Source organism: Zonotrichia albicollis, chromosome 12 (genome assembly GCF_047830755.1).
Source record: "Zonotrichia albicollis isolate bZonAlb1 chromosome 12, bZonAlb1.hap1, whole genome shotgun sequence".
Classification (NCBI taxonomy): domain Eukaryota; kingdom Metazoa; phylum Chordata; class Aves; order Passeriformes; family Passerellidae; genus Zonotrichia; species Zonotrichia albicollis.
The window spans coordinates 11,548,680-11,566,801 of record NC_133830.1 but is presented as its reverse complement, the minus strand read 5'-3'; the positions used below and the strand labels follow the sequence as shown (position 1 = coordinate 11,566,801).

General features: G+C 49.9%; 1 protein-coding gene across 2 annotated transcripts; it reads left to right on the top strand.

Moving 5' to 3' along the window:
• Nucleotides 1-10,147: 10,147 nt before the first annotated feature.
• On the top strand, nucleotides 10,148-17,644 carry RPN1 (ribophorin I). Of its 2 annotated transcripts, XM_005485414.4 has the most exons (11): nucleotides 10,148-10,457; nucleotides 11,063-11,127; nucleotides 12,295-12,601; nucleotides 12,840-13,049; nucleotides 14,009-14,201; nucleotides 14,526-14,625; nucleotides 14,895-15,033; nucleotides 15,202-15,321; nucleotides 15,791-16,036; nucleotides 17,051-17,267; nucleotides 17,360-17,644. In XM_005485414.4, exons 1-10 carry the CDS (start codon nucleotides 10,230-10,232, stop codon nucleotides 17,231-17,233), a joined length of 1,791 nt encoding a protein of 596 aa, XP_005485471.1. In that variant the 5' UTR covers nucleotides 10,148-10,229; the 3' UTR covers nucleotides 17,234-17,267; nucleotides 17,360-17,644. The 2 variants fall into 2 exon arrangements, with proteins under 2 accessions (XP_005485471.1, XP_005485470.1); XM_005485413.4 differs by having other exon boundaries at nucleotides 17,051-17,644.
• The last annotated feature ends 478 nt before the right edge of the window (nucleotides 17,645-18,122 follow it).

Here is an 18,122-nt window from a genome sequence, read left to right as displayed (position 1 = left end):
ACACGTCCAGGTGGGACCTGAATGTCTCCTGAGACTCCACACCCTCCCTGGGCAGCTGTTCCAGGGCTCTGCCACCCTCAACCTAAATAAATTCTTTCTCATGTTGAGGTGGAATTTCTTGAGTTTTCATTTATGGCCTTTGCTCCTCATCCTGTTGCTGGGCACCACCAAAAAGAGTCTGGCACCATCTTCTTGGAGCTATCTTTGAGATATTTGTATGAATTACAGATCCCCTCTCAGTCTTCTCCAGACTACACAAGCCCAGTGTCTCCTCATAAGAGTGATGCTCCAGACTCCAGAGAAGGAAAATTTCAGCAACAGTTTATTAGTGCTTTAGGGTGCCCCATTAAATGCAAAGAGCTGCAGAAAAACCTGGTATCAGTTAAAATGGAGACAGGAAAAAAGAGGAAATTATTGTCTCTAATTGGATCAGGAAGGTTAGCAAATAGAGATTAGGTGACACAAAAGGAAGAAAATCAAAGCAGGAGACATTTTCACTTCCTGGTTTAGAGGAATGAGTGCATGAAATAGGTGGAGGTTTCTGCATTATATGTCTTACACCAGCTCTGTGCTTTTGTCCTTGGACCAAAAGAGCTCCTCCTTTTCCCTTCTCATTTCTGAGATGATGGAGTGAACAGTGGTACACCTGCAGAGAGGCCCAGAGAGGCCATCACCTCAGCTGTGGCACTACAGATCCCTGCCATGAGCTGAGAGCATCTGAGATTCCCCACAAGGTATTCACCCTCTTCTGTGGACACACAGCTGCCCCACCCCTGGCCATCTGTGACATTAAAAGCTTGGGGAGGGTCCCCTTATTCCTCTGATACTTGTTCAGCATATTTCAGCCTCCTCATGGCTGAGAACAGCCTTTCTTTCCCTCTGTGCCCAGAAAGATGCAGCACCAGCCTCTGGTGGCTGTGCCTCAGTGAAAACTGACTGCCCAGAGCTTCCTGTGCATAGCTGTCCTCTCTCAGCTGGCTGTGCAATGCTGTCCCTTGTCACTTTTGGCCTTCCAGACCAGCTTCCTCAAATTATCATCATAATGTTCTAACATACAGAAATTAAAAAAGGGAACTAAAATGCAGTAAATGCACAAAATGTTGTCTTGATACTTCAAGCTTTGTCATGCTTTGATTTATCTTGTCTAAAGCAGATTCCCCCTGCTTCTGCTGGCATTTTGTTCATTAGAAATCTGCTATTGCAGGACCACCTATGTATTTCCACTGGCAAGAGCACAGACCCAGGCCAGAGTACAGCCTGCCCTGTCCCCTAATCCCTGTCTGCAGTACAAACACTGTTCTGGTAATCTGCTAATGCTTTCACCTTTGCAATCCTTTGATAGTTGCCAAGTCATAGAGCAGCATCACATGAAAACAAAAAGGTAGCTCTGGACAAGCCTTGATCACCAGATACCAACTACAGGAAGCAACTGCAGTCACTTTATCTCATGGCAGATCTCCAGTCTGTGGTGCAGAGGACACTGAACACAGTGCAGGGATTATGTCTGTGCTCACCCAGCAAATGCATCTGCTGGAGGATGAACATCTTAAAGCACTGGTACAGGGCCTAAATACAGCCACTGAAACCTGAGCCCCGCAGGGAGGGTGGGGCTGACCCACAGTGATGCAAAGCCTGATTGTGCCAAGTCCCCTCACACCAGACACAAGAGACACATAAAAGAAATGGCTCTGGACTCTTTTGACAGCTGCTGCCTGTTCAATAGCAACAGTCACAAAACCACTGCAGGGTTGTCATCTCTGATACTGGGAGGTGGCAAGGCTGGCACCTTCCCTTGGCTGCCAGCTCACTCCCTGAGATGAGAAGGTCCAAACACCTGCTCTGCCTTGAGTCAGCCCCCTGCAGAGGCTGTGGACAACATGCTGAGCACAGGGGATATCCTTAGACAAGTATCCCTGTTGGCCCTGGCAAGACAGGCAGGGAGAAACAAGCCCGTGCTGCTGGTCATGGTGTGAGGTGGGCACCACGTGGCTTTGAGCTTGCTGGAGTTATCTGGGCCTAGACTGGTGGAAACCAAAGCCCATGGAAAAACCACAGAGGAAGGGATGTTTCCATGGCCCACACTTTGTGCTTGGGTCCAGAGAGACATCCACATAATATCTATAACCATAAACCCATGAGGCTGTCACACAAATGGTGACAATCACCTGGCCTCCTGCAGGTCTCCCAGCTGCCCTGCCTCCCCATCTACAGAGGTCCTCTAACACCACCACCACCTTCCCACTTTTACAGTCAGTCATAAATACCAGATAATTATTTTTTACAGCTGCATTGGGAGGTATGCCAGGTAATTTCATATGATTGTTCTCATACTCAATTGGAGAAGATGATCCAGAGACTGAAGTAACTTCCTTAAGGCCAGAGTGAGTCAGTTACTTTGTCCCTCTAAACACATTCTGAAAGGCTTTTCAAACCATAGGAATGGTATAAAAATAGGTACAGAGAGAGGTGAACAGCCAGCACAGAACTGCACAGGCTTTTGCAGAGCTGGCCTTGCTTCAGGGATCAAGGTTTTGAATGAGGAGTGTGTTACCAAAGCAGCAGGTTCCATGAACTGTCACTTACCAAGCACTGAAGCCTTCACAGTGAAGTTCTGGTGACCCTGAGAGCTCTCAGCTCGTGCCATTAGTGGCTTTTAAGCCATGAGGGCAGGCAGGACAGGCCAGTGGCTGGCAGGGCCTGGAACACTTTGCAGGTGCCACTGCACGGGTGCTGTGTGATGGGGTGGACCAGCCACGTGAGCTCTGCATCCAGCATTTTGTGACAAAGGTGACCATGTCATGCAGTTGTTGCACTCAGAATGTGTCATGGGACAGGAGCCTGGAGCCACATGACCTCTGTGAGTGGGACAGGTGACTTGCATGTTGCTTCTTCCTTAGCAGTGAGTCAGTGCCCAAAGATGTCCCGAAGAAGCTCTCTGTGGCTGCAATGCAGCACTCTCTGGGTCTGCAGGTCCACCCTGCATCCCCAGAGACAGGGGCTGTCTGCAGAGGCCTGGGAAGTTCCTCTGGGACTCTCCATGGGAAGGACACAGACATGTCCCACAGCAGGATCCCACCTCAAACACCAGGCAAGGCACAGGGTGCTGCATATTAGCTTCAGATCTATGTGCTTCAGCTCTTTTCAAGTGACAGATTTTTGCAATGCCCTCTTGTCTGCTCTAAAAGGAGAAGCAAATCCTGTATCAATGGTAACCACAAGAAGCTGGAATAATTTTGAGTACATGTTTTCAGAGACTGTGACAAAGATACTCAGCCTTGAAGGATAAGGGTGTGTGGGCAGTGAGGTTTGCTTTGCTTTTATCTTGGACAACACTTTTCAATGCCTGGTATCTCAGCAGCTGCATTTCTGACCCCAGGGAGTTATGACTCACTGTTTGCAAATCTCTGAGCCACCAAATTGAAGGTATGCCTCGCAAAGCATGATCCTGAACTGAAATGATTGTAAGTGGGTGTTACAGCTCTCCAGTTATTCTGTTCCAGCACTCAGGACTGGCTCCATGTCACTGCCTAAATTTCTGGCAAAGAGAAATCAGCACCTCTTACTTTGTTTAGGATCTTTCTGGGTTTGTCTTCTTCAGTGAAGTTCTCAGCCAACCCATGAGCAGTGAGGCTACAGAAGATGCATTATCCCACCTATCCCAGCACAATGCCAGCCTGAGGAACATCTATTCTGCCCACTTGCTTCAGACACCAACATCAGAGCTGAGGCTGGCCTTCTGGGGGCTAAGGCTGCCTTTCAGCTGCTTTCTGGGTGACCTGTGGGGGATTGTGAGCCACTGGCTGCCATCCTTTCTGTTGGAGTGGATCAGTTCACTGACTCAGGGACAAACAACACAAACGTTTTATCAAACATTTCTTAGCAGGCAGGCAGGAGAGCTTTGTGTGGGTAGCCCAAGGCCTTCAGAGAAATAAATAAGAACCAATGATCAAAAGATCCTCACATTTCTTTTTTCCTTGTTCATTAATGTTTTTCTTCTCAGGAAAGTGACTGCATACAGTGCTGCAGACCAGTGCTGTTCACAAGGGGTTAATGCTCCCTCTCTTTGGAGACCTGTGATGGGAAGGAATCACCACCATCCATCTGGCAGGGTATGATGAGGCTGTCTCTTGGGAAGGGGCCACTGCTGACCACCACATCCACACATGCCAGGGTCCATGAACAGCTGGGTTTGGGTCAGAGGTTTTGGTTCAGCCAGGCAGGGGCTCAGGGGTGCCTTTGCTGGAGAAATGAAAATCCCAGCTGACACTTCACAGAACAGGATCCAGGAAGGTCTCTGCCAGTGGATTAAAAAATGTAGTAACGTGGTGAGAAATCTGCAGTATCTCACTGCTTGAACTCAGGGCTCTTGGAGGAAGCAAGACAACTGCTAATCTGTAAATGACCCAGTCTTGTTTGCTGTCAGTGGGATCCTCAACTTCCTGCTGTTTGTAGCAGATCCTGCAAAACTGAAGCTCTAAAATCCAGGTTTAAACTCTCTGTGAACAACATACTTTTAAGTAGATACACCAGCATGTGCTTCCCTTTCCAAAAACAAGCTGAGAAAGAGGAGTTGCTCCGTGTGGAGACAGCAACTCCCTTATTGCGCAGAGTGGCCATTGACATTCCTTGCCAGACTTCATTGCCACTGAGGATGGATGGACCACAGAACTGTACTGTTCTCAGCTGGGTCCTGGCACCCATTTGGCAGACTTTAAAGGGTCAGAAGGAAAAATGCAACAGCACTTATCAGAGAGATGGGCACTAAATCCCACGGCGGTCCCGTGGCACCCAGGCACTGCATCACTGCACAGCCTTTCCCTCACCTTCCGCCTTCACCTGGGGACAAACCAGCTGCTGAAGCAACCCCAGCAGAGGCACTGCACAACCAGAGCCTGGCAGGCAGTGGGTACGCACAATGAAACCTGCAGATCCTTCACCCTGGGGACAAAACACCTCCTGAAGCAACCCCAGCAGAGGCAGGCACTGCATGCCTAGAGCCTGGCAGGCAGCGGCAAGGCACAATGAAACCTGCAGATCCTTCACCCCGGGGACAAAACACCTCCTGAAGCAACCCCAGCAGAGACAGGCACTGCATGCCCAGAGCCTGGCAGGCGGCGGGAAGGCACAATGAAACCCACAGATCCCTGCAGCGCGAGGTGCCCACTGCCCTCGCAGGTCCGGGCGGTTCTCACAAACAGCCCATCACAAACAGCTTCACCGGGGGCTGCTGCGGGGATGCTGGGGAGGGAGCTGGGTCCTGCCCGCCATTGTTTGTTGTCGTTGCCAAGGTGAGGCTGCAGCGATCGGGGCGGGGCCGAGAGGCGGGGCTGGGGGCGGGGCCTCCCAACCGCGCCCCCGCCCCTCCGGCGCGCCATGGGCGCCCCCTGGTGGCGACGCGCGGCCATGGCGGGGGTGCGGCCGAGGGGACATGGCCGAGGGGACAGGGACATGGCCAGGGCACGAGTGAGGCTTTTGTCACCCCTCACAGCTGCGAACCGGCTCCATCGCCCGGTCTGGACGGGGCACAGGTGTCTCCGCTGCCTGCAGCTGCCGGCCAGCCCAGGTCAGGGATGTCGGCACAGCCTCTCAGGTGCTCCCACCTTGATTCTGCTGCGGGCTCTTTCAATGTATTTATCGCTGTGATTTCAGCCAAACGCGGCTGCTGCTGCTGCCTCCACCACTGGCCCTGGGAGGTTGCAGCCCTGGGGCAAACAAGCAGATGGGGAAGTATAATTCTCCGTCAGGCCATGCAAGGATTTGCTGATCTACAGCACAAGGGTGAGATGAAGCTGCTGCCCCAGGAGCCAGCAGGTCTGCCCATAGCTAGGACTCCCAGCCTCCTCTCTGGAGCCTGGAAGGACAACAGGTTCCTGCCTCCTTGGTTTTCAGCATCTGTCCTTTCCAAGATATGCACTTTTGCCCTCCTCTCTCCTCCTGTGGCTTTGCAGATGCCAGTCCACCAAAAGCATTTTCAGGCTGTGGGTGTAGCCAGGTCCTGTGTGAACTGTGAAGTACTTGAATGGCAGCCTTGATCACACTCTCATTTTTTAAATATAGTTAAAACAGCACTGTTCCCTCTATCCAAAACATGCTGTGATCCTGTGACAAAATCCAGAGCCACCCAGCCCAAGGCAGCTCTCCTTGTGTGACCACATACCTTGCTCAGCTTTTCCATTTTAACTGTACACATGTAGCAGATTTTTTTCATTCACAGCCTGCCAGTGCCTGCCTATGGCTATTTCAGTTACATTTTTAGTAAGCTTTAAGAAGAGTTTAAAGTACTTTTTAAATGATGAAATGTCCTCTTTTCCAGAATTTTTCCTCCTTATTTCAACAACACTCATCACACAGTAGTCTCACCCCTTGCAGGACTCACAGATGCTCTCCTACATTCTTCCAGGAGGTTTTCCCTATGTGTTTTCCAATGCTTCATGCAATTGCTGTGCACAGGCAGGTTTCTTTCTTTTTTTTTTTTTTTTTTTGTGAGTCTTGTGGTCTGACAAGGAGAAAAAGATTTTTTTTAAATTAGGAAAAAAATTATTTTAAAGAAAGGTGAATACTATAAGGAGTGGAGTGAGAGGGGCTACTGCAGATAACTAAATTAACTTGAAAAAATTCAGAGGAGCAGCCCCTGGACAGACAGTGCCCCATCACCACTTTCTCTGTGAAGGTACAATGTGTTTCCAGAGTAGCTGAACAAAGAGTAGGAACCAAGCTCCAATCAGCCCCCCTAAGTCCACCATTCCATGGAAATCACAGGCAAACCCCAAATAAGAATAATGGCGTGTTTGGCTTGGCAGAGGCTCAGTGTGAGTTGTGCTGACAAGTTAAAAAATGAGGTTGTAAAAATAATGAAACTGGAAGAATGTTGTTGTTCTTTTTTTCCAGCTGCTTTTTGAGGGCCTTAGCAAGGCTAAGCAAGCTCTGCCATCACTCAGCCACCTCATACCTGTGCTCTCATAGCTGGCAACTACCAACACCTTGCTCAGGACTGAATAAAGAGAGAGAAATGCCCTCTGCCTCCCACTGGCAGCCAAAAGGCTGATTTTACCTACACAGGGTTAAACGGTGAAACACCAATAAAATCTGAAAAAAAATCTGAAGCAGTGAAGTTTTTTCAGAATCACTGATAAATTTGTATTAAAATCTTCAAGGCATTGCCAGGATGACTTCTGCTACACATACCCAGCCCTGTTTATTCTCTTTTGTCCCTGACCTGGGCTCCTCAGAGAACAACACATTGTACTGTGGTCCCTGCATATTCCTGCTGCAAGCTCCCCTGTGGCACGAGGATCACAGCAGAATAAATCCTGTTCCCTGCTGCTACAGGCTGCAGTGTGCTTCTGTGGTCACAACCAGCCACTCCTTCCAGAAAACAACTTCTCCTTCCCTCCTTGAGAGCAAATTGCTCTGACAGATGACACAGGACTGAGTTTGGCATCAGCTCTGTGTAAACACAGGAGCACAGGGCCTTTCCTGGGGTGCGGTTCTGGCCATGGCCTTTCCTGCGAGAGGCATTTCTTGGCCCATGATGGTCCCTGAGCCCTGGCAGATGGCTCCACCGGGCTGTTCCCTGCCACTGCTCCAGCCCTGGGGCTGACACACCCACAGGGGAGCTGGGGCACTGTGCCAGTGCCTGCATGGCACCAGCGGCTGCTCACCTCTCCTGCTGCTTCCTGACCTGCAGCTCTCTGCTGGAGGGGGACATTCCTTGCAATGAGAGAACAAAAAAACATATAAAGAGACAAAAAAAGCAGTTCTGAACTCCTGTCTCTCTCTGTTACTTGGCACCAGGCCTGGGTAGCCAGATACACACACAGGCACTGCACCCTGTCCCTGCTGAACAACAGCCTGCAAGCTGTCCCCAGGCTGTCCCCAGAGCTGTCCCAGCCACCACCACAGCCAGCCAGGGGCCACCAGCAGCTGTGACTGACCCCATGCATGAAGGACAGCCTGGCACGGCCCACAGGGCAGTGGCAAGAAGGGCCTGCACAGCCAAACTCAACCTTGAACAAGCCCAAAGGCAGCACCTTTTCAACTCAAAGACAAATTTAGTCTATGTGGTAGGGCTGAAGCCTTGAAGCAGATGATGCACAGGCTCAGCATGACTCAATTATCACAATTACAAAGGGATTCAAACACGGGGTTAGTGTACAACACTGGCTCAGAGCTCACCAGGGTCTGGGATGGGTCACATATTGAAACTGGTATTCACCAGCAGGTCAAACCCAGCCTCTGAGATGAACCCATTGGAGAGAAATTTTTGGCCTGGAACAACTTGAAGCCCAATTATTTCCAAACATAAGGGACATATGCATTTATTTCTTTCCCTCCCTTTACCAGGAGAAATTGCCCTAAGGGAGAGAGGGAAATAAGAGCTGCATGTGTTATTAAGGAGGCCGACTGGAGTTCATTTATTCTGTGTGACACTTGGAAGGACAGTGACAGCCATTCCCAGCAGAGGAACCAGGGAGTCCCCAGATGCAGCACTGCTGGCCAGCCTTTAATTAGAGGTGGCTGTTCTGCTCAGCCTCTTGTGTTTCACAGTTGCTTCCCCCTGAACATGCCTACCCAGCTGCAGGCCCCAAAGCCCAGCTCTTTGGAGAAGGCCAAGATAAACAGGCTTTTCCTGGAGAGCAGAGGGACTTGGAATGTTTCCCTGGCTGGAAACATGAGGCTGAGGAGGTGGAACCCACCCCTGCAGGCATCTCCTGCTGGGCTGCTGGAAGAGAACACCACTGTCACCGAAACACGGTGACAAAACTACCTGCTTGTGCTAGGATATGCTTACAGGGAGAGTTGCCAAATTCACAGGCATTTATGTATTTACCTACATAAATCAAAGAGAAATTGAAGTAATTTGCCAAGAAAATTTCCATGACAGGAATTTGGGGGTGGGGGCATGGTAAGGGAAGAAAAGGAAGGCTAGCTGAGAAATTATGCTGTTTTGAACATAGCACACCAGGAGACATCCCATTCTATTTAGCCTTTGCCAAGGGGCTGTTTGACTCCATATCCAAACACGTAATTTAGGAAATCCTCTTCCGATACTTGGCAATCTCAGGCCAAATCAAAGAATTATCTCTGTGACTCTATTAGGATCTCAAAGAAAGATTGAGTCCTGGATCACATTATGCAAACATGAAAGGTCTGCTGTCCCACAGGGCTCACAGGCAAAAGCCCTGCTCTGGCAATCACAGCAGACAACATCCGTTCCTCGCTTTTATCTGCCTTAGATATTTGAGAATAAAGTGTCAATCACCTCTTCCCCAGTCATGTGTTAAACCACTAACATTTTCCTTTCCCCAGCTGCCTTAAGTCAGTGCAGGGCTGCTTACCATGCCTTGGCTACCTGCAGCACTTCTACTCTGGCATCACCTAGCTGTCAATTATCTGCATTTTTTTAGCAGAAAATTTGGGTTCATCTTAACTCTATTTGTGTTAAACCTCACCTTCCAAAGCAACAAGTGCCAGGCCAGCGAGATGACCTGTACCAATTTGAGGCTCATTAATTCAAGAGCATAATCAAAACCATCAAAGTCCTTCCCTCTGCAGTGCCTGGTGCTACATCCCAGTGCCATCCACGCTGACAGCTCCTCTGAGCCATCTCTGTGCCCAATACTTTCCAATGCCTTCCCATGCTGTGCCCAACACTTCCCAATGCCTTCCCACTCCTGTGCCCAACACAGGACTGACAGCTCTGGCCCCTGGAAGCCCTGGCATGAACCAGCCACTGCTAAAAACATGGAGAAACAGAGCTGCTCTGTGCCGTGGCAGAAGACGAGGCTGAGGAGCACCTGAAAGCCCTGAGCAACCCATAATATTTGTAATAGTTGTTTTCCCGCTCTTTTTCGGGCAGAAAAAGAAATGGGAAATCTCAGCATGGCCAAACAAGCATCGCTTGACCGGTCCCGCAGCCTGCTCAGGCCTGGGAGCTCAGCACGGGCAGGGACCCAGCGCCCAGTGGGAACAGCCGAGCTCGCCGATAGGGCCGGGCCGCCGGGAAGCGCCGGAACTGCGCGAAGCCGAATCCACCCCTGGACTCCGGCAGAGCCCGCCCAGCTCTCACCTCAGGCCCTGCGAAAGGCGGGGAGGAGGGGGCCGGGCCTCCAGCGCCGGTGGGCGCCGCCATCGCGCGCCTCCTCCCCCACCGGGCGCCGCCATCTTGTGCCGTGCCCGTACAGCGCGGGCGCCGCCATCTTGTACCCTCCCCGCGCGGTGTGCTGGCCATGGCGGGGCTGCCGTGCCGCCTGCTGCTCCTCTGCTTGGCGGCCGCCGCCACCAGCGCCGATCTGGTGCTGGAGGAGGTGCGGCGCTCGCTGGACCTCAGCACGCACCTGGCCAAGATCTCGGCCGAGCTCAGCCTCGCCAATGCGCCGGGCGGCGCGGCCGCCTCCACCTTCCTGCTGGCGCTGGAGCCCGGGCTGGAGCCCCGGCTGGCCCACCTGGGCGTGCAGGTGAGCGAGGGGAGCGGGCACCGAGCGCCGCGCCCGGGGGCCCGCGGGCGCTGCCCGGCCCCGAGCCCGTAGGGACACGTCGGCACTGCCGGGTCCTCAGCGCCGCTCCCGGATCCCGCCGCCGGCCGGGAATGGGGGTGTGTGCCGCGGGGTGAGGGCCGGGGTGGCAGGCCTGGAGGCCATGAGGGGGGCGATTCACACCGGCAGGCTGGGCTGGGGTCGCCGCCAGCACCGACGGAGCAGGGCTGGCAGCCCCAGCGGACGGGGGCACGGCCCTTACCCACAGGAGGGGTCGGAGGAGCAGTAGGACAGTATTTCTGTTCTAGCCTCAGAGGTACTGACACTTAGGATAAACTCTACATACAGCAGAGAGAGGTACATGCACTGCTCTATAATATGTGTGTGTGCAGAGTTCTGTAGTGTACCTTGATGGGTGAAGCCATATTCCCGTGGTCTGCTCACTCCCCAGTCGCAAGGGAAATCACAAAAGCATTTGATCGATATTCTCATCTGTGCAAGTTATGGTGACTGTGCTGGCTTGGGAATCAGGCTGAGGTAGCATGGGAACACACAGTGCACTGATTCCATATGTTGTTCGGGAACAGGTGAAAGGCGAGGAAGAGGAGGAGAATGCCTTGGAAGTGAAAGAGACCAAAGTTAAGGGCAAAAGGTGAGTATCACCCTCTGAATACCTAGAGGGGTGCATGGGGGGTTCATAACTCCTCACAGTGAAGCAGAGATACTCCCCCAGTTCCACACACCTAGAGTTCAGGAGTGTTTTCTTCCTCAGCTCTGCTCAGTCTCCTGTACTCAGTGCCTTGAGTAATGCCCTGATCCCCTGGGACACCAGGTGAGAGAAGTATTTGGTCATGCTCTTACCCATTCCTCCATTCTGAGCTCTCAGATGGTTGGCAGTGGTGACTACAGAGGGTTTCATGGTACCCCCACAGAGTGCTGGGTGCCATGGTCCAGTGCAGGCTCTTCCTGCTGCCAGGAGAGAGGATGCTGTTTGTATCAGGCTCTATACTGCCAAGCTTGGAATATTATGTAGGTGTTGCAGGCAGGTGTTTTCTGAGCCATGAGAGCTGAGAGGTGCCTGTAAAGTGACTCAAAATCACAGTGCAGCTGGGTTTGAAGAATACAGTGCCTGTGGAGTTAAGATGCCAGGGTAGACCTTGGCTTCTGACATGGCTGGATGTCTCATGTGATCCTGCCCTGGGCCACCAGTCATGACATGAAGCATGTTTTCTTCTGCCATCACCTCGGTCTGTCCAGTCCAAATCCTTACATTTGGGTTTGGTGGAGTCTCAATCCATTCTGTAGAACCCTATTCCAAAACCTTGCTCCCATTCTGGCCATTCCTTAATTTCAGATCCTGTGGGCAAAAATCTGAGAAGGAACCGACTTTGTGGGAACAGGTGCTTAAGATATTTGTGATTTGTCTTCTGGACTTGTGCCATGCTTCCTTTGATGCAGATCATTCCTGTCATCTGAAGAAGAATAGAAAAAAAGTCATACTGAAGCTTTATAAATGCAGGATTAGGGAGGGGTGTGTCACCATTCCTCTTCCCAAAAGGGATCTAGGTGTTTTTTTGTGAAGCAAAGACTGTAACTGTGCCTGGACACAGTTGAGCCTGTGCTGCTTCCCCAGTACAGTAATCACACCTGCTGGGACAGGACATCTCTATGTCTTGGAGGAGCAAGTGAAATACCTGCCCAAATCACACATTACACACATGATACGTGGTCCCCTGTCCCCAGGGGATGTTGCAAGGGGTGGAGCTGATGCCCTCTCCAGGGAGATCCCACGTGGCTTACCTGTTCCTCTCCCTTGCAGTGGGAAGTTCTTCTCGGTGAAGCTGCCCTCTCCTTTGGCCCCAGGAGCCAAGGTCCGTGTCTCTGTTGAAATGGTTTTCACACACGTCTTGCAGCCCTATCCCACCCACATCACCCAAAGTGAGAAGCAGTTTGTGGTCTTTGAAGGAAATCACTATTTTTACTCCCCGTACGTCACCAAATCTCAAACAACCCGTGTCAAGCTGGCCTCCAGGAATGTGGAGAGTTACACCAAGCTGGGCAACCCTTCCCGCACCGAGGACACGATTGAGTATGGCCCCTTCAAGGACATCCCTCCATACAGCCAGGTAAACTTCTGTGCAAAGGGTTGTGGCTCTGCACAGAGCACTTTGTAGACGTGGAAGATGTGTCTCAGAGGCTAGAGAGTGGGAAGCAGAGGCTTCCATGTAGAAATCACAGGTCAGCTGTGAGTTAAACTGTGTGCATCTGCCAAGGAGGGTTCTCTGTGGCACGTGGAATGGATCATTGTGAGGGGAGCTTGCTACTTCCTTTAGATCTGACAGTTTATCTTTTTTCCCTTGTTAGGACACTCTGAAGGTGCACTATGAAAACAACAGTCCCTTCCTGACCATCACCAGCATGACACGAGTCATTGAGGTGTCTCACTGGGGTAACATTGCTGTTGAAGAGACAGTTGATTTGAAGCACACAGGAGCAGTGCTGAAAGGGCCTTTCTCCAGATACGACTACCAGAGACAGCCAGACAGTGGGATCTCTTCTGTCAAGTCTTTTAAGGTGGGCATTTTGCACATGTATTTTTATAGCTGTGACTTCCCCTTTTCTTAGATCCCCAGAGGGACAAAAAAAAATTGCAGTTGTCCTTTGTCTTTTGTTTGGTAACTATACCTGAGTAATAAGGGAAAATTAAAACTCTGGTCTATTTTCAGAGAAAGCTTGTGCTGGATAGGAATAGCTTTTGGAAGCAGCATTAGGAGGTCATACTCTATTGCATTTGCTGGTCCAACAGACTGCATGTAACAGAGCATGTAGTGTTTTTCCACACTCCAACCCCTCCAATCTCAGAGGCCCTCTAAATCCCTTACTCTTGATATTGAGATCTCTGCTTTGGCTTTTCCATCATGCAAGGACCATTCATTCTGTCCCCACCCCTTTACTTTCAGAGTTGCCTCTCTGTCATATCCTCCTCATGTTGAACAGTATTAATTGGAAACTCACCCATTCATTCCTTGCTCACAAAGCACACAACAAGAATTAAAGCTGTGGCTCTGCTAGCCAGGTGTAAAAAGTATTATGTGTTCTCATCTAAACCAAAACCTTTCTCACTGCTTGTAGCCTTCAGGATTGATTGTTGTAATTCTCTAGGGTGGTGCAGCCAAACAGAAATCTCATTTTGTTGAGTGTAAAGCTAGCAAGCCCAGTCAGCTAGGGCAGCAAGTTGGAGTGAAAAGGGAATTGCTGTCCTGGTGGGCATGATGACTCCTTGCTGTCTGGGGAGTTTGAAACTCAGCTGGAGAAAGCACATTCATTTGGACGCCAAGTGATTTTAGTGCTGGCAGCCACCTGTGGGATTGCTTATAATGGCACAATTTTACCACTCAGTGCAACTGAATGGCCATTTTGTCATGTCTCGTGGGAGCACAGTTTCTCAATGCTTACCAGCCTTTATTGGTTTTGCCAGTTTCACTGGAAGTCACTCCTCTCTGATGCACTCACTGCTGCTTCTCTCCCTACAGACCATTCTCCCAGCTGCTGCTCAGGACGTCTATTACAGAGATGAGATTGGGAACATCTCCACCAGCCACCTTCTTGTCCTGGATGACTCTGTGGAGATGGAGATCCGTCCCCGATTCCCTCTTTTTGGGGGCTGGAAAACCCATTACATCATTGGCTACAACCTGCCAAGCTACGAATACCTCTACAATCTTGGTGGGTGGCTGAGGGGGGAGGGAATAAAAAGCATTCTCCTGTGTGTTTGAAGGTAGTTGCTGTACAGAAAAGAATTGAAAGCTGTGGTACACAGGACCTTAGCAACAGCAGTTGCCAGCTATTTTTTCTAGAATATGCAAATCTACCTTTTTTGTGCTTCCTTCAGGTTTTGTAGACATCTGGTTAAAATATATCTTAGTGAGCTAGTGCCCCCTGCTGCACAATTATCCATGCAAATTCTGCTCCTGCTCTGGGTGAGAGCTGAGTTTCAAGGCTGTCCCTTGTTCTCTGAGGAACTGTTACCACTCTGCTCTGCACTTTTAGGTGATCAGTATGCCCTGAAGATGAGGTTTGTTGACCATGTGTTTGATGAGCAAGTTACAGACTCTCTGACTGTCAAGATTGTCCTGCCAGAAGGAGCCAAGTAAGTGTGATTCCTCCTGGCTTGTTACTGCAGACAGTGCTGTGTTGGTGGCACTTCTCCAGTTTGCTCTAATGGCCTGGGGACAGTGAATCAAGACCATGACTGTGCATTTGGAGGAAGTCTTGGAACACATCTTTGCTTCCTTGTAGAGCATTGTTTAAACTGCATAAGCTACCTTGTGCTAGAGGCTACAACTGCCCAGACGAGTCTTGGGTTACATACTGTCAAACACCACAGAGTCATATGGGACTGTCTGCTTTTACCCACAGGAATATCCATGTGGACAGCCCCTATGAAATCAATCGTGCCTCAGATGAACTTCACTACACATATCTGGACACTTTTGGACGCCCTGTTATTGTGGCACACAAGAGCAACCTGGTGGAGCAGCACATCCAGGACATCGTGGTGAGTGTGGCCCTGAGCAGTTGTGCCTCTGAATCCAGCAGCTCAGTCAAAACACCTAAGAAATAAACACTGACTGGACTGCTTGGGTGGTTCTGCTGCCGCTTGAGGAGAGGAGTAAACCCTGCAGTACCATGGGGCACTGCTCAGTGTTTGGAACTTCTCTTGTAGGTTCATTACACCTTCAACAAAATCCTGATGCTGCAAGAGCCTCTCTTGGTAGTTGGAGCCTTTTACATCTTGTTCTTCACTGTGATTGTCTATGTCAGGCTGGATTTCTCCATCACCAAGGTTTGTATGATAAAGAGCCCTGTGGGAATATAAGCAGATTTCTCACCAGTTGGATGGTGATTTTTCATACCAGTAATTCTCACTGAATATTCCTGCCACTCCAATGTTTTATTGGTTGTTCGAAGTCCTGTTTTTGTTCAGCCTCAGCCCTGGTACTCGTGTAGGGCTGATCTGGTGTCATAAAGCTAACTAGAGTTTTGCTTGCTGTGTAAAAAGGAATCCCCCAGAGAAGAAGGGATGTCTGCAGTTCTCCCTCTGCAATGTTTTCACTGTTAGACTATTTGTTGGGCTGGACTGAGTGCTGAAAGATGCTTCCCCTAATCAGCACTTGCACCATTCACTTAATTACTGTCAGTTGACTTAATTGTAGAGGGAACAGTTTTTATAACAGTCCTGTGGCAGATTGCAGGCATGGTTTGATGCAGGTCAGAGATATGACTGCTTTGATCTATCCCCTCTCCTCTTGCAGGATCCAGCTGCTGAGGCCAGGATGAAGGTTGCCTGCATCACAGAGCAGGTGCTCACTCTGGTGAACAAGAGGCTGGGGCTGTACCGCCACTTCGATGAAGCAGTGAATAAATACAAGCAGTCACGGGACATCTCCACCCTCAACAGTGGCAAAAAGTCTTTGGAGATGGAGCACAAGGCCCTGACAAGTGAAATAGCCTCTCTGCAGTCTAAACTGAAGACAGAAGGCTCTGACTTATGTGATAAAGTAAGACATGAAAATTTATTTTATAAGCTCTCCTGTTCTTGGCTCTGTCAAGTATTCTGCAGGAGTTTTAATTGGGGGTTTCTGCAGCCAGTCTAGACTGGGTTTTTTTCCATCTGAAAATGGCTTGATCTCTGCAAGGGTGTACGAAAACTTATTTTTGCAGTGATCTCAGTTATGCAGCCATGTAAGTGTTGCTGGTAAACAGCTGCTTGTGCTGTTTCTTAAGCAGTCCTTGAACCAGCTGCATTTGTACAGGTTAATGCTTTTGTAACACAATCCTGATACTTCTCATCAAGGTCATGGTGGTGACACTTAAGCTAAAAATGGAAACTATCAACAAATTAACAGTTCTGACTCTACTACTCACGCCAGTCAACCCAAAATCTCTCTCATCTCTTATTTTCTTGCACATTTACATTTGATGCTGACAGAATTTTGGTAATGTGATGCTCCTCTGGGGGTGTTTTGCTCTACCATGTTGAAAGCCACAGCACAAAGAGCACACACCCACTGTCCTTCCCTTCAATGTATTTTAACACTTACCTGAAACAGCCACTTAACCCCAAGTGAGGGACACTTTAGTCTCTAAGATCCATTTAGCTAATAGCCACCTTGGTTAATCTGTTATTTAACTCAAAGAGTAGCTCTGTCATTGCAGATTTCCCATCACACACCATGAACATTAACTGTAGGGACACAGCTTCCAGCTGTTAGAGCTGTGATTTAGCTTGAAGCCTTTAAAATCCATCATTAAATACTCTCACAGTCTCTTGCCACTATGGCTCCTGGGTCCTTGGAGGCCCTTTTATCTGTACTCCTTAGTTACCCATTCTGGAATATTCCTTATAATGTGATGGTTCAGGAAGCAGCATTCAGCAATCGGAGATGTTTTTACTTAGCAGAAGATGAAGTCAGTGCTATCATCTGCCATCTCTTCTATTCCAGCTTCACTGTAGGGATTGTTTTGTTCTGTTCTGTCTCCTCTAATGCTGCCTGGGTTTGTCACCCTGCCAGGTGAGTGAGATTCAGAAGCTGGATGGGCAGGTGAAGGAGCTGGTGCTGAAGTCGTCGGTGGAGGCGGAGCGGCTGGTGGCAGGCAAGCTGAAGAAGGACACGTACATCGAGAACGAGAAGATGCACTCCAACAAGCGCCAGGACCTGGTCTCCAAAATCGACAACATCCTCGATGCACTCTAACTCTGCTTCAGCAGCTGCAGAGGTGTGAAGGGAGGTGAGAGTGATACACTTGGAGCCAAAACTCACTCCCAGCAAAATTAGGGGGAAAGTTGATGTGGAATGTCTGAAAGTGCATTTTGTTTTTAGATTTTTCTATAGAGCCTGTCTGCTCGGCAGCACGTGCTGTGCAAGGAACCAAGCCAGCGTGTTTGGCTGGGTAATGGGATTTCTTTACCAGAGGTGAGACTCAGCCAAGTTATGAAACATCTCCTGCTTTTGGTTTGCCCTGTATAGATGTGCTCTGAGTAAACGCACACAAGGAGCCAGTCTGAGCACAGACACACTTATGGCAAAGCTGAATCTCTCAGCTCTGGAAAGAATAATAAAAGATACCTTTGTTCTACTTTGAAATAAAACAGTCACTGCCTTGTGTCTATGTGTTGTGTTGGGCTGGGGGGAGGTGGAGGGGCTGGGTGACCCCATCCTGCCCATGGCCAGGAGTGCAGTTCACTGTGGAGCAGAGTTCAGCCCTGACCACTCCTGCCTCTGTGTGCCCTGAAATCAGAGCTCTGCCACCTCACACAGCCCTGACCCAGACAGGGGAGAAGCCAAGCTCTTGTTCCTCAGGGATGTGCATGCACCTTCACCCTTACAGGGAGAAAACAACAGAACTTGTCCTGCCATCATCTTACTGTGTGCTGCATGTGACAAAAGTCCCTGCATCACTTGTGCTGCCCACGCAAGTCCTTACTCACACTTTGATACCTTGGGAGGTGAATGCAATCCCCTCCTAATAGCAGTCTCCTGAGATTTTTTTTCCTGTGCATCTTTGCTTGGTTCACTGTTGAATACCCCAGACATGGCTGCAGGGACAGCATTTACCTGGCATAGTTAGAGATCCTCATACAGA

Bases quoted from the DNA above. Each gene is read 5' to 3' on its own strand.
- RPN1 (XM_005485414.4), top strand. From the start codon at position 10,230: ATGGCGGGGCTGCCGTGCCGCCTGCTGCTCCTCTGCTTGGCGGCCGCC. The intron at 11,128-12,294 runs GTGAGTATCACC...TCTCCCTTGCAG, and splicing joins ACCAAAGTTAAGGGCAAAAG to TGGGAAGTTCTTCTCGGTGA. The intron at 15,322-15,790 runs GTTTGTATGATA...CTCCTCTTGCAG, and splicing joins TGGATTTCTCCATCACCAAG to GATCCAGCTGCTGAGGCCAG.